This window comes from Pipistrellus kuhlii, unplaced genomic scaffold (genome assembly GCF_014108245.1).
Source record: "Pipistrellus kuhlii isolate mPipKuh1 unplaced genomic scaffold, mPipKuh1.p scaffold_m20_p_10, whole genome shotgun sequence".
Taxonomy (NCBI): domain Eukaryota; kingdom Metazoa; phylum Chordata; class Mammalia; order Chiroptera; family Vespertilionidae; genus Pipistrellus; species Pipistrellus kuhlii.
In genome coordinates this window covers 25,439,658-25,453,333 of record NW_023425405.1, presented here as the reverse complement: position 1 = coordinate 25,453,333, position 13,676 = coordinate 25,439,658, and the positions used below count along the sequence as shown (strand labels likewise).

Below are 13,676 nucleotides of genomic sequence, written 5' to 3'. Positions count from 1 at the left end.
TTATATTTCACAATAAAAATTTAAAATCAATCAACTGTACGAGTATAATCAATAATTCTAGTACAATAAACTGTAAGAGTACTTACCTCACTTTGTGGCTCCTGGATAACTTTATAAAGAGATGAAACTAAAGAACTCTTATCTTTCAAATTTGTGGCATAATTTGGTAAAGATGCTTCTGGTAGTGTCTAAACAAAATAAAAAATACATTTTATTTTTATGAAATGTCCAGAATAGGCAAATCCATAGACAGAAAGTAGACCAGTTGTTTTCAGAGATTGGGGGATGGGAGAGTTGAGAGTGGCTAACAGGTATGGGGCTTCTTTTAGGGTGATGGAAATGTCCTGGAATTAGATGGTAGTTTTAGTTGCACAGCATTATGAATATACTAAAAATCACATTGTCACCTTAAGACAAAAAAAAATTGTTATGTAAATTATTTCTCAAAAAAATAATTGCAAAAATAAAACAAAAAATATATTTAGTCCTCTTATCAACAGAGATGTAAATTAACATCAACACTTCATCTTTAATCACAGTGTATGGTAAAAAATGAGAATACAAACCATGTGTAAAGCCAGAGATACATTTTTCTGTAGTATTATATAAGTTAAAAATCTCATTAGCCATATTGATCCTGCTTTTTTCAAACCTGTTTTTTAATAAACATTATATTAATAACATCATTGTACAAGGATTGAATGTTTCAAACCTGAAAGCTACAGATCATTATCAGAGTAACTCTTCTGAGTTACATATTGAGTGGCTGTTAAATTAGGTAAGGCTGTTCTCCTTTATAAAATTGGTGAGAAATTTTAGACTTCTCAGAACTGCAGAACAAGGTAACCACACTACCAACAAACCAGTTTTCCTCATGACATTCAAAATATAGACAACTAATCACCCATTCATAAAGGACACCATGACCAAGGAGGAATGAGAAGAGATAAAACTCCAGGAGTAAGTCAGGTGGTTTAGGATTAAAATAGTAGGAAAATCTGAAAAGCAAAACCAGAACACTTCATAACAAAGGATAAAAACCTATCCTAGAAAATACCCCTTCCTTAACAATATGTCTGTCTCCCAAGTCACTCTTTCTCATGCACATTACTTCCTTCAAGCAATCAATCAACAAAAATCCAACAGCAGATATTATCTATATATCTATATATATAAAAGGATGAGTGACCAACACCATGCATCCGTCCAACCAGCCAGTACGTATGATGTGCATCTTCTTCTAGATATATAAAAGGCTAAGTGACCAAACACACGTCTGTCTAACCACCCAACTGACTGGCCAGAAAATATGATGCACACTGGCAATTTAAAAATAAATGACTCATGCATGCGTGATATTTGTCCCCATTTGACACTGGCCTCCCATTTAAATTAATTCAAAGACAGTTTCCCATGATGCCAGCATTTGCAATAACTATTAATAAATCACAAGGACAAACTCTAAACAGAGTAGGAATATTCCTATCTGAACCTGTTTTCAGACATGGTCAGTTATATGTTACTTTCTCTCAAGTTTGAAGAGTGTGTGACGTTAAAGTTGTAAATACTTCAACATAAGGGAAATTAGTCAAGCTCTCTGAAAGTGTTTTTACTCTTAATGTGGTGTACAGGAAGATATTAGAATAAGTTTAATCAATTTATCAGTCAGTTTTTATCAATACTGTTTTATATCATGTTTTTGTTTTTTATATCATTTTTACATCATGTCTTTGTTATTATATCATGTTGTTATTGCTTATTTTTCAATTTATATATTATTTTTATATATGCATTTTACTAATTTTCTTTCATCTCTGACACTTATATCATAGAGAAAGGGCAAATAGCTATATTAAAATATTACTTCTAATTACTTTTCTTTCAATGTGCATGAACCCATGCACTGGGCCACTAGTGTCTCAATATATTGCTAACATCATTCCAAGATACATTATTTTTTACATGTCCCATATCCTAGTATTTCATGATTTAAAGTGGGTTATGGTTGCCCAGCCGGTGTAGCTCAGTGATTGAGCATTGACCCATGAACCAGGAGATCATGGTTCAATTCTGAGTCAGGGCATATGTTCAGGTTCAGGCTCCATTCCCAGTATGGAACATGCAAGAGGCAGCCAATATGATTCTCTCTCATCGTTGATGTTTCTCTCTTTCTCTCTTCCCTTCTGAAATCAATATAAATATAAAGATGTTTATATTTTTTAAATAAACAAATAAAGTAGGCTATGGTTAGTATACATAGGTGTATGTGTGTATAAATACACATAGAAAACTAAACAGCATAATTTTTATAATAAGGATATCTGATTCATTTTCACTTTACTGTGAGCTCCTTGAGGATAAGAACCATCTTATTGCCTCTCCAACCATAGCACTCAGCACAAGCTATGTTTGTGTACAAAACATTTGCTGAAGGAATTTATTATAAATGAACAATATAAGAAATGAATACTGTCGCTGTTTATACACCAGATTTTTTAAAACTAGGTCATATCTCACTTTAGGTTATATAAGTAAATAATATAGTTTTAAATTTTAATAAAATAGTTTTGTTCAGCAGAGTGGTAAGTAAATGTGAACTATCTGGGAAACTTCCACCATTCTCAGGTGTTGGTGGAAGGAAGGAGTTTTACTGCAACTATTTATATAAAGAAGAGATTAGGGTATTCTTCAATATTTCAAAAGACTGTAACAAAAGATCTGCAGACAACATTTCATTTCCCTTATTTGATCAAGAGTAACCTAATATTGGAGGAATTTATATAAAAGGAAATAATAGTCAAATAAACAGCAGATTTCTAATACAGTGAATGGAAATGAACCTGAATTATATATGCAAAATACATTATTTTATATACACATACATATGTATGTCTAACTATAAAATTTTTAATTGAGTGAACTGAAATTAAATCATAAAAATTAGTAAAAAATAAAGATTATTACAATATTATATATACTATTTAAGCTAAAATTAGAACATTCATTAAAAATGTTAGCTACAATTTGAGTTTATGTGCCAATTAAGCCTCATGAGGAAAAATGTTTTCTGTGAAACAGCCAAAGACAAAACAAACAAAAATAGCTCTTTTTGGAAAAGCCAACCTCTAGAAAAATACCCTGGACCAACCTACTACTGTTCAATGACAGGACAGGTCTTCTAAAAATTAGTGCCATGAACTATTGCATTTTATCACAATTCAATTATTATTTCATTTTGTGAATATAGGAAAAGTTAATATTGTTTATACAAGGGGAGAAAATATAATTGCTGTATTTATGAACAGTGCTTTGAAAACCTTAAGATCTAAAAGACCCTAATGATTTAAATAGTGTTACAGCAAATCTTTATATTTTTCTGCACTGTTCAAAGGTACTGGCCTTTTTTTCCCCCCATTGGTTTTTTAAATTCTTTTTTAAATATATATTTGTATTGATTTCAGAGAGGAAGGGAGAGGGAGAGGGAGAAACATCAATGATGAAAGAGAATCATTGGTTGGCTGCCTCCTGCATGCCCTCTACTGGGGATCGAGTCCACAACCCAGGCATGTGCCCTTGACTAGAATCGAACCCAGGACCCTTCAGTCTGCAGGCAGCTCCATCCCCACTGATTTTTAGAGAGAGTGGAAAAGAGAGGGAAAGACAAAGAGAAATATTGATGTGAAACACATGGATTGGTTGCTTCTTGCACACATCTGACCAGGGCCCAGGCTGGAGAAGAGTTTGCAACCAAGGTATGGGCCCTTGACCGGAATCAAACTCGGGACCACAGGCCAACACTTTATCCACTGAGCCAAACCAACTAGGGTAGTACTGGCCTTCTTAAATACCAGTTAAGCTTTCACACTTTCAGAAGGCAGAACTGGAGACAAAAAAGTAGTTATGGAAATTATGTTGGAAAATTAGTCTTGGTAAAATCTGAAGGCAGATGCTTCATAAGAAAGTATCATTTGGCAGATGGGTTTTTTTTGTTTTTGTTTTTAATATATTTTATTGATTTTTTTACAGAGAGGAAGGGAGAGGGATAGAGAGCTAGAAACATCGATGAGAGAGAATCATCGACCAGCTGCCTCTTGCACACCCCCTTCTGGGGATGTGCCCACAACCAATGTGCCCACAACCATGCCCTTGACCAGAATCGAACCTGGGACCTTTCAGTCCGCAGGCTGACGCTCTATCCACTGAGCCAAACCGATTTGGCAGCAGATGGTTTTTTTAAATGTAAAGATGTGATATGGGTTAGGTGGAAGACAATTAATGAAGATGGACAGATGGGTAAAGAACCAATAAATACAGCAATTCTGTTCAAAAACGTTACACATAAGACTGGATCCGAGTTACACTGAGATTCAGTGATTACCAGAAAATTAAAAAACTTAGCAGTCTGGAGTCTGGAAATCTGCTAGATAAATCTATATATAGCATTAAGAAAATAATACAATCTGAAAGATAATTTGGTACAAGTAAAACTTTGAAAAGCTAGAGGTTGAAATTCATGAAATCTTAAAATAATGAAGTCCCAGTCTAATTATTTTGTTGGTATATCAAGTGCACTGAAAATAAAAGCCCAAGGCCAAAGTAAACACTGAATGGTTCTTCCAAAGGGGGGGGGGGGGGGGGGGGGGGGGGGGGGGGGGAATCACACAAAGTAAACTGAGTTGTCTTTATACATTTGAGAGAATGTTGAGTGAGGTTATGAGATTGGGAGTTCAGACCATGACCATGGAACAGTGTAGAAAGAACTAAAATCATCTTCACAGACTACCTAGACTTAAATTTTTCTGATGAGAATACTGAGACCCAAAGAAGTTATGTGATTGGCCCAATATCATAAAACCACCCAGCAGAAGAATTATAATTAGATCAAGATGTTTCTGACTTCTCAGAAACTTTATACCACTTTACCAATCATGATGGCTTTGGCCATATTAGCACATAGTAATTAAATTAAACAACCAACCTCCAGCAGGCATGGCTCAGTGGTTGAGTGTCAACCTATGAACCAGGAAGTCACGATTCAATTCCTAGTCAGGGCACAATGCCTGGGTTGCGGGCTCAATTCCCAGTGTGGGGTGTGCAAGAGGCAGCCAATCAATGATTCTCTCTCATCATTCATGTTTCCCTCTCTTCCTCTCTTAAGTCAATAAAAATATTTTTTAATTAAAAAAATCAAGCAGAGGCCTTTTCTAAAAATATATACATATGCAAAGCGTCCCCTCGGGAGTTCGACCCACTTGGAGTTTGATCGTTCACTATGATATGTGCTGACCACCAGGAGGCGGTACAGAACAAAGAAAGGTCCCGGTCAGCAGCCGGCAGCCGCTAAGAACCCTACCCAAGCACGAATTTTGTGCACTGGGTCTCTAGTATTTATATAAGTACTAGAGGCCCGATGCACGAAATTCGTGCAAGAGTAGGCCTTCCTTCTCCCCAGCTGCTGGCACCAGGGACCAGAACTGGCTTCCCTCCAACTGCCCACAGGCACTGAAGACCTGGGCTGGCTTCCCTCCAACCGCCTGCAGGCACCAGGGACCCGGGCTGGCTTCTCCATGGCCCCAGCTTTATGTTGGTCTAATTAACATATACCCTTTTATTATTATAGATATATCACTCAAAAATCTAATCTCATGTTTTTGGACAGAGTTGTTTTATTTATTGGTTCTCCAGCCATCTGTCCATCTTCATTAATTCTCTTCCACCCAACCTATATCACACATCCTTACATTTTTTTAAAAACCATCTGCCAAATGATTCTTTAGTATGAAGCATGTCTTCAAATTTTGCCAAATTTTAACCAAAAATGTAATGAACATCACAAATCATTTCCAAAGACAAGATACTCTAATTTTAAAAATACTTAAGAGGTTTGTTCTAAAGCACTTTTTTGCATTCTATTACTTCTAGTATACTGTTGATTTTGCCTGATATCCTTAATCTCTTTACCCAACATAAAAAAAAAACCCACAACAAATTAAACACACATTAACATAATTCAAAATAATACTAATACTCAAAATAATTTTCAGGAATCCATAGCAAATTACCAAGGAATAGGAAATATCTCTCTAACTGGCTATAAGATACACTAGATAATAATTTTAAACATTTGTTATACCAAACTGATTGAAAATTGGGTAATTTTAATCTTGCAGGGGAAATTAAGTTAAATTACTTTTTATTTCATGTGGCCCAGGATTTCACTCCTCTCCTGCCAATGGAAAACTTTCCTTTCCCCTGATTCTCCTAATTTCAATACAACACCTTAGGGTCTTAGGGTTCTTTCTTGCCTTTCCCATTTCATGTTTCTTTTTTCTTTTCTTTTTTTTTTTCTGTAATAATTAAATTTTTATTGTTCATATTATTACAAATGTTCCTTTCCCCCCCTTCTCACCCCACCCTCTGCCCTTTCCCCACCCCCCATTGTCCTCATCCATAGGTGCACAGTTTATGTTCAGTCTCTTCCCACATCCCCCTCTCCCCTTTTCCCCAAGAATAAACAGTTCACTCCCCTTCCATACCTCTGATTCTATTATATTCAACAGTTAATATTGTTCATCAGATTTTTTTTTTTTTTTAGTTTCCTTGGTTTTTAGATTCACTTGTTGATAATTACATCTTTGTTGTTCATAATTTTTATCTTTATTTACTTTCTCTTCCAAAAGAACCCCCTTCAGCAATTCATATAATTCTGGTTTGGTGGTGATGAACTCCTTTAGCTTTTTTTTATTAGTGAAGCTCTTTATCTGACCTTCGAATCTGAGTGATAGCTTTGCTGGATAGATTATCTTTGGCTGTAGGTTCTTGCTATTCATCACCTTGAATATTTCTTGCCATTCCCGTCTGGCCTGCATGGTTTCTGTTGAGAAATCAGCTGACAATCGTATAGGTGCTCCTTTATAGGTAACTACCTTCTTTGCTCTTGCTTCTTTTAATATTCTCTCTTTGTCTTTTGCTCTTGGAATCTTAATTATGATTTGTCTTGGTGTGGTCCTCTTTGGATTCCTTTTATTTGGAGTTCTGTGAGCTTCCTGGACTTGTAAGTCTAATTCTTTCACCAGGTGGGGAAAGTTTTCTGTCACTATTTCTTTCAGTATGTTTTCGATATCTTGCTCTCTCTCATCTTCTGGGACCCCCATAATTCTGATGTTGGTTCGCTTGAAGTTGTCCCAGAGGTTTCTTACATTATCTTCAACCTTCTGGATTCTCTGGCCTTCTTGCGTCTGCGGAGGAGTGTCTTCTGGCTCTTTATGTTCCAAATCTTTGACTTGATTCTTGCGATCTTCCATTCTGTTTTTAGGACTCCATAAAATATTTTTTATTTCAGACAATGTATTCTTTATTTCTTGTTGATCCCTTATTATTTCTAGTTGATCCCTTTTCATATCCTCATAGGTCTTGTTTATTTTATCGGCCTTTTCTAGGAGATTCTTGAACAACCTTATAAGTGTGGTTTTGAACTCTATATCCAGTCACTTTTTGTCCTCCATTTCTTTCGTTTGTGATCTATTTGGTTTAGGCATTTTCGCAGGCAGCTTTCCTGATGGGGCGGGGTTTCAGGGTGGAGCCTACAGCTTTGGCTTCCGTCAGCCCCGCCCAATGCGACTCCTGAGACTCAGGGTCCTTCAGTACTTGTTGCAAGCGCCTCTGAGAGAAAGGTGCCCTCGATTTTCGCCTGCTGTCAAACTATCTATGCTCTCCCCCAATGAGTCCGGTGTATTGGGGTTCAGTTCAGTTGGTAGTGGGATTGGAGGTGGCATTCAGAGCAGTCTGGAGCCTCTGTCTCCTTCCCGTCAGGGCAATCCCGTGGCACAGCCGGCCGGCCCTTCTCTGCGCGCAGTGTGCACGCCTCTGGGACCTCCTTTCGCCGCTTCCCCGGAGTCCCGCCTTACAGCCCGGCTCCCTATGGATGAGCCTGGGTCCCCGGGATCTGGCCTAGAATTGGGGTTCAGAGCAGTTGGAGCTGGGCCCAGCACAGTCGGAGCTTTTCTCTCCTTCCCGCTTGGGACCGCCAGCCAGGCACTCGGCCTCCCTCCTCTCCGGCTCTGTCCTCTCCACGCGCGCCGCGTGTCTCCGTACCTTGGGCTTTTACAGCTTCTCCGCGCTTCCTTCTAGTTTTCTCCTTGCTTCTTGTTGTAGAATTTCCAGTCAGTCGACTTTCCTGTAGTTCTGGGTAATGTCCATTTTATATTTTAGTTGTATTTTGTTGAAATTGTTGTGTGCGGCTGTGGCTAGTTGCCTACCCGAGCAGCCATCTTGGATTCTCCTCTCCAGAGTCCCCATTTCATGTTTCTAATTTCTTTCTCAGACACAGAGAAATCAAACTCCCATTATCCTCCATATAACCTATTTGCTCAAAGTAACCAACCTACCAATGTAACTACTCTGGTTGACTCTTGTACATGCCATCTCTGAAACCCTCCCTCCAAAAACCCATTTCCTCAAACACTGGGAACATTACTGCTAAACTTCCCAGGGTATCTATATAGTCAAGCCTGAAGGGAAGGGGAATAACAAACAGAGGTAAAGGGAAGGGACTCAGTCATTATTTTAAATTATTTGCCTTAATAGTTGACCCCTCTCCTATTCTCCATCTTGCAACTTGATATCTTTCCATAACACCCCTATTAAGGAGTTATTAGCTAACTGGCTAAATTTGCTTTTGCAAATTTGACTTCACCATTAAACATAAGAATGTTCTAAAAGTGGTACTCAATTGTTAATCTTGACGATTTCCATCAAACTGAAAAAAAAAATCATGATATAATGAACCATATTAAACCCCTTAAAGCAGAAAAATAACAAAAACTTAAAAACACCATGAACACTCAATTCAAAGACAACAATATGCATGAAAAAAAGCACGTAAGATTTAGTCAATCTATTACAATATGTAAAATTTATATAGTGCACTTTTTTAAATATATTTTACTGATTTTACATAGAGAAGAATTGAGAGGGACAGAGAGTTAGAAACATCGATGAGAGAGAAACATCGACCAGCTGCATCTTGCACACCCCCCACTGGGGATGTGCCCGCAACCAAGGTACGCGCCCTTGACCGGAATCAAACCCGGGAACTTTCAGTCCGCAGGCCGACACTCTATCCACTGAGCCAAACCGGTCCCGGCTATACAGTGCACTTTTATAATATTCTAATTTACTTCATAATTACTTAGGGTTCCATAGAAGGATACTCAATTCTTTTTTTTTAAATATATATATTTTTTATTGATTTTTTTTACAGAGAGGAAGAGAGAATAGAGAGTTAGAAACATAGATGAGAGAGAATCATCGATCAGCTGCCTCTTGCAGACCCCCCACTGGGGATGTGCCCACAACCAAGGTACATGCCCTTGACCAGAATCGAACCTGGAACCTTTCAGTCCGCAGACTGACGCTCTATCCACTGAGCCAAACTAGTTTCGGCAGGATACTCAATTCTTGACTATGAAAGCTGAAAAAGTAAAAATCTGCTCAGCCATTCATTCATCAGGATGAGGTAACATCACCATAAGGCCAGTTGCAAATTTAATAGGAAATATTGTTTCTCTCAGACACACTGTAGCCAAAAGTATCATAACAAGCTCCTTTTTTGAGTGACTACTATGTTGTTACTCACTGAGAAGTCTTATTGTCTAAAATCAGAAATATCAAAAACACTGCTGTTTAAACATTAATCAGTAAGAATGAAACATCCCACTTCTGCCGGGAGGAGCTACTTCACCTGGACACAGAGAAGCAGGCTCAATTTCCAAGGTATGTACAAAGGTTCAGAGGAGGGGTTTTTGAACACAACATTCCATATAAATGTTAACTTTGTAGTTTCCAAGACAACAGTACCCTGGGTCTACTGCAAAGTTGAGACCAGATATTGACCCCATTTACACATAGCCCTGCTTTAAGTCCATTTAAATTTCATCTGAACTCCACCCTTCCTCTAAATCCTACAACAATTTTATATTTTCCTTTGTTTGGTGAAATGCCTCCCTGGTACCTGTTATATAATCTCCCTCACTGAAACAAGCCAGAAAATTTGACTTTGTCAGACTATATGTTTGTCCCTGAAGGTCTTGGGGTGGTAAGGCTGAACAAAAAAGGTGACAGTTGCAGCCCTAAGGTTCATGATCATGAAGCTCACATAATTATGTGTAACAATGAGACCCGGAAGACAAGGACAAGGTAATTAACTGGTTAAAGCATCACAATTTTAGCTATCAGAGACACAAGTCATGAAACAAGAAAACAGGCTTTATTTTCATCAACTAACCAAAAGTTATACACCCCTTATATAGTCACTGAGTTAGCCAACTAGAGAAAGATCCACTGGTAGAAAATTGGGTGAATATCTTCCCATTTTCTCCTCACTGTTGATCATGCCCACTCACATTTAACAAGTTGGGAGTTTGATGGTGGTTGAAAAGAATGACATCAAAATTCAGACACCAACCGTTCTTTGCAGTGTTGCCATGAAAAGGAGAAAACAAACTGAACCATTTTTAAGAAAAAGGAATTGATCTTTTAGAAAAGATTACTATGTGTAAATAATTCCCTATCAAGATTTGTTGGGACATACTTCTGCTTCCACAAATATTTAGCTTTTCAGTCATATATAAAAATAAAAATAAAAAAGCCACTAAAATTTAAACCCCAGACAAAAGTTCTTTGGAATATAAAAATTATATTAAAATAAATTTTACCTTAAACTCTGACAACCATTCCTCCACAACCCCTTTCTCTGAAGTGAACATCTTTCCACATCTGTTCTAAATCTTCAATCTGAAAATTAACATAAAAAATTGTTAAAATTTTAAGTATGTTTTCTTTTCTTTTTTTAATATATTTTATTGATTTTTCACAGAGAGGAAGGTAGAGTGACAGAGAGTTAGAAACATCAAAGAGAGAGAAACACCGACCAGCTGCCTCTGGCACACCCCCCACTGGGGATGTGCCCGCAACCAAGGTACATGCCCTTGACCAGAATCAAACCCGGGACCTTTCAGTCCTCAGACCGACGCTCTATCCACTGAGCCAAACCAGTTTCGGCTTAAGTATGTTTTCTTTATAGTCAGATTATTATAGGTAGAAATAAACCTATAAAATTTATTTCCTATTAGTAAAAGTAAAGCAATTTCAAACAGAAATTACTGGGTTCATTTCAAAACCAATATGCACAAACAAGCATTAAAAGGCAAGAATTTTGACAAAAGTGTAAGTGCCATAATATGATGAAATTGGCTCTGCAACTTTCAGCTTTCATGAATGCCAACTGCAAAACATACTGAACATTTTTTCCTAGTTTCAAGTGAATAATTTCTAATAGATGATGCATCACAAGAAAATTGCAGAAAATATTTTAAAACTGTGTATTTTCAAAAGGACATGCATCCAAAATTGACTTTATAGAAGGCATTAAAGTAATTTAATTTGCTTATATTTCAGTTATTTATAGGAATAACAGTCTACCTAGGCAAGCCACTTGGTTCCCTAAAAGCTTAATATTTATAAAACAAAAGTATAAGTGGTATTACCCAAGATAATGATTGTATTCAACAATAGCTATTCAGACGATTGGAATTACTTAAGTATAAAAAATTTAAAAAAGGAAGCTTAGGAAATGCAAAACAAATTATCTTCAGCAAAACTTGTCAGAGTTCAATGTAGTTTTCTTCACCCACCCATCTATATAACAGTAGGCTTAGAAACTGTTTCTTGAGAAAAATCTTAGCTCTACCTAAATTTCCTAACCTCCTAATTCAGGTACAAAAACTGCATTAGGCTTCTGAATTTTCATCGGCATTATCAAGTAGTAGAAACTGAGACAGAATTGCCAGAAACTGAATCCTAATTATATTATACTGGGCGTATAACCTTGAGCAACTTATTTGCCTTTTTTCATCCGTGAAATAGGGATAACCATAGTACCTACTTTTAAGTTGTGGTAAGAATTCCACAAAAAGTTGTAAATAAAGAACTTACTGCAGTACCTACAATAAAATATTATTATTATGCAACAACAGTCTCCGCTCAGCTATCTAAATATACAGATGTCCCTTAATGAACAACACAAAGTTTTAGCTAAAGAATAAGTTGTAAAACTTATTGTTTAATTTCCATTAAAAACATTAAGAAAAATATATATATACATATTCATATTCAAGAAGAATTACTTGAGAATACACATTTTATTTTTCAGAATAAAAATGGCCCATTTTTTAATTCTAAATTTTATTCTTGGATCAAGTCAGACAATCAGAAAACCATCTATTAGTACATTATTGATTTCATAAAACTGTGCATTCAGATAATCTGCACTACACTTTGGAATTATGTCCAAGCTTACTGAAAACACTGCTACACCACATTATCCTCTTTTACTTTTTATCTCTATTATTGAAAGTATTATATAAGTCCCCTTTTTCCCCCCTATCACCTCCCCCTCACCCCCAGCTCACTCCCCAGCCCATTATTCCTTTTATATCCAAGAGAGGGAAAAATTCACATCTTCCATTTTTAGTACCAGGAAAATCTATTCTTTACTAGTATACTTCCAATATCCCATCCTTCTTCCCTTTTTCCCTCCCCCCCCCCTTTCTTTCTGTAAATATGTATATATTAATTTCAGAGAGTAATGGAGAGGGAAAGAGAAATAGAAACATCAATGATGAGAGGGAATCATTGATCGCCTGTCTCCCACATTGTATCGAGTCCAAAACCCGGGAATCGAACTGTGACCTCCTGATTCATAGGTCAATGCTCAACCACTAAGCCATGCTGGCCAGGCTTGCTTTCTCTATATCTGCAAATGTCTGAAGGCAAACAGGAAGGTGTCTGAATTTATTTTTCTTTTTCTTTTTTTTTCTTTTTTTTTTAAATATATTTTATTGATTTTGTACAGAGAGGAAGGGAGAGAGATAGAGAGTTAGAAACATCGATGAGAGAGAGTCATCGATCAGCTGCCTCTTGCACACCCCCTACTGGGGATATGCCCGCAACCAAGGTACATGCCCTTGACCGGAATCGAACACGGGACCTTTCAGTCCCCAAGCCGACGCTCTATCCATTGAGCCAAACCGGTCTGGGCTGAATTTATTTTTCTTTATCTCCCTCCACCTTATTAAGGAATCTTAATGACTAGCCATTATAACAATATGAGAGCTCTCTAAAAATGTTTTTCTTTCTTTTTCATTTAGAAAGTTTTCCAATTCTAAGGGTTTGTCTATTGACGAGTAGGATCTTAATAGCTACTCAAACTAATATTCTGGAAGCAAGGGACATCCCCAAAGGAGAGTGCAAAAAGATGCAACCCTCACAAGATAAAGTTGGCTCCCAGAGTTAGAAACAGCCATTCCAAAATGGAGGGAATCATGTTTCCCACCCTCCTCACCCCCTTTTAAATGGGGTGTCTAGATTTCCTAAGGTCAAATCCACAGCCTACTTGGGTGCCTGCCATATGCATATATATTCTCCAACTAATGGAAAACAAGAATGAGAGGCCCTGTTTTTATCATCCCTGGAAGGAAATGGATATACAAAGAAAATTCCCTTGAGAGCTTAACTTGGCTGGACAGAGAGCAGGATGTACACAAGTGCAACCTCTAGATAGTGGAAGCCAGAGAGAAAGTATTCTCACTGGTCATAAGGTCAAGTTCTCAGCACAT

The 13,676-nt window shown here is 37.1% G+C and overlaps 1 protein-coding gene across 6 annotated transcripts in view; it reads right to left on the bottom strand.

Annotated features, from left to right (window-relative positions):
- Window positions 1-13,676, bottom strand: part of FAM126A (family with sequence similarity 126 member A) — a 66,211-nt gene that overhangs the window by 33,439 nt on the left and 19,096 nt on the right. For 5 of the 6 annotated variants that reach the window (XR_006740895.1, XM_036429189.2, XM_036429191.2 and 2 more), the window contains exons 2-3: window positions 10,716-10,794; window positions 87-188 (exon numbers count right to left, since the gene is read on the bottom strand). Coding sequence is in view for 5 of the 6 variants with exons in the window: in XM_036429189.2 (XP_036285082.1) it covers window positions 87-188; window positions 10,716-10,766 (153 nt within the window). In the remaining variant the exon portion in view is untranslated. The remainder of the gene's footprint in view (window positions 1-86; window positions 189-10,715; window positions 10,795-13,676) is intronic. The other variant, XM_036429192.2, reaches the window with a different exon arrangement.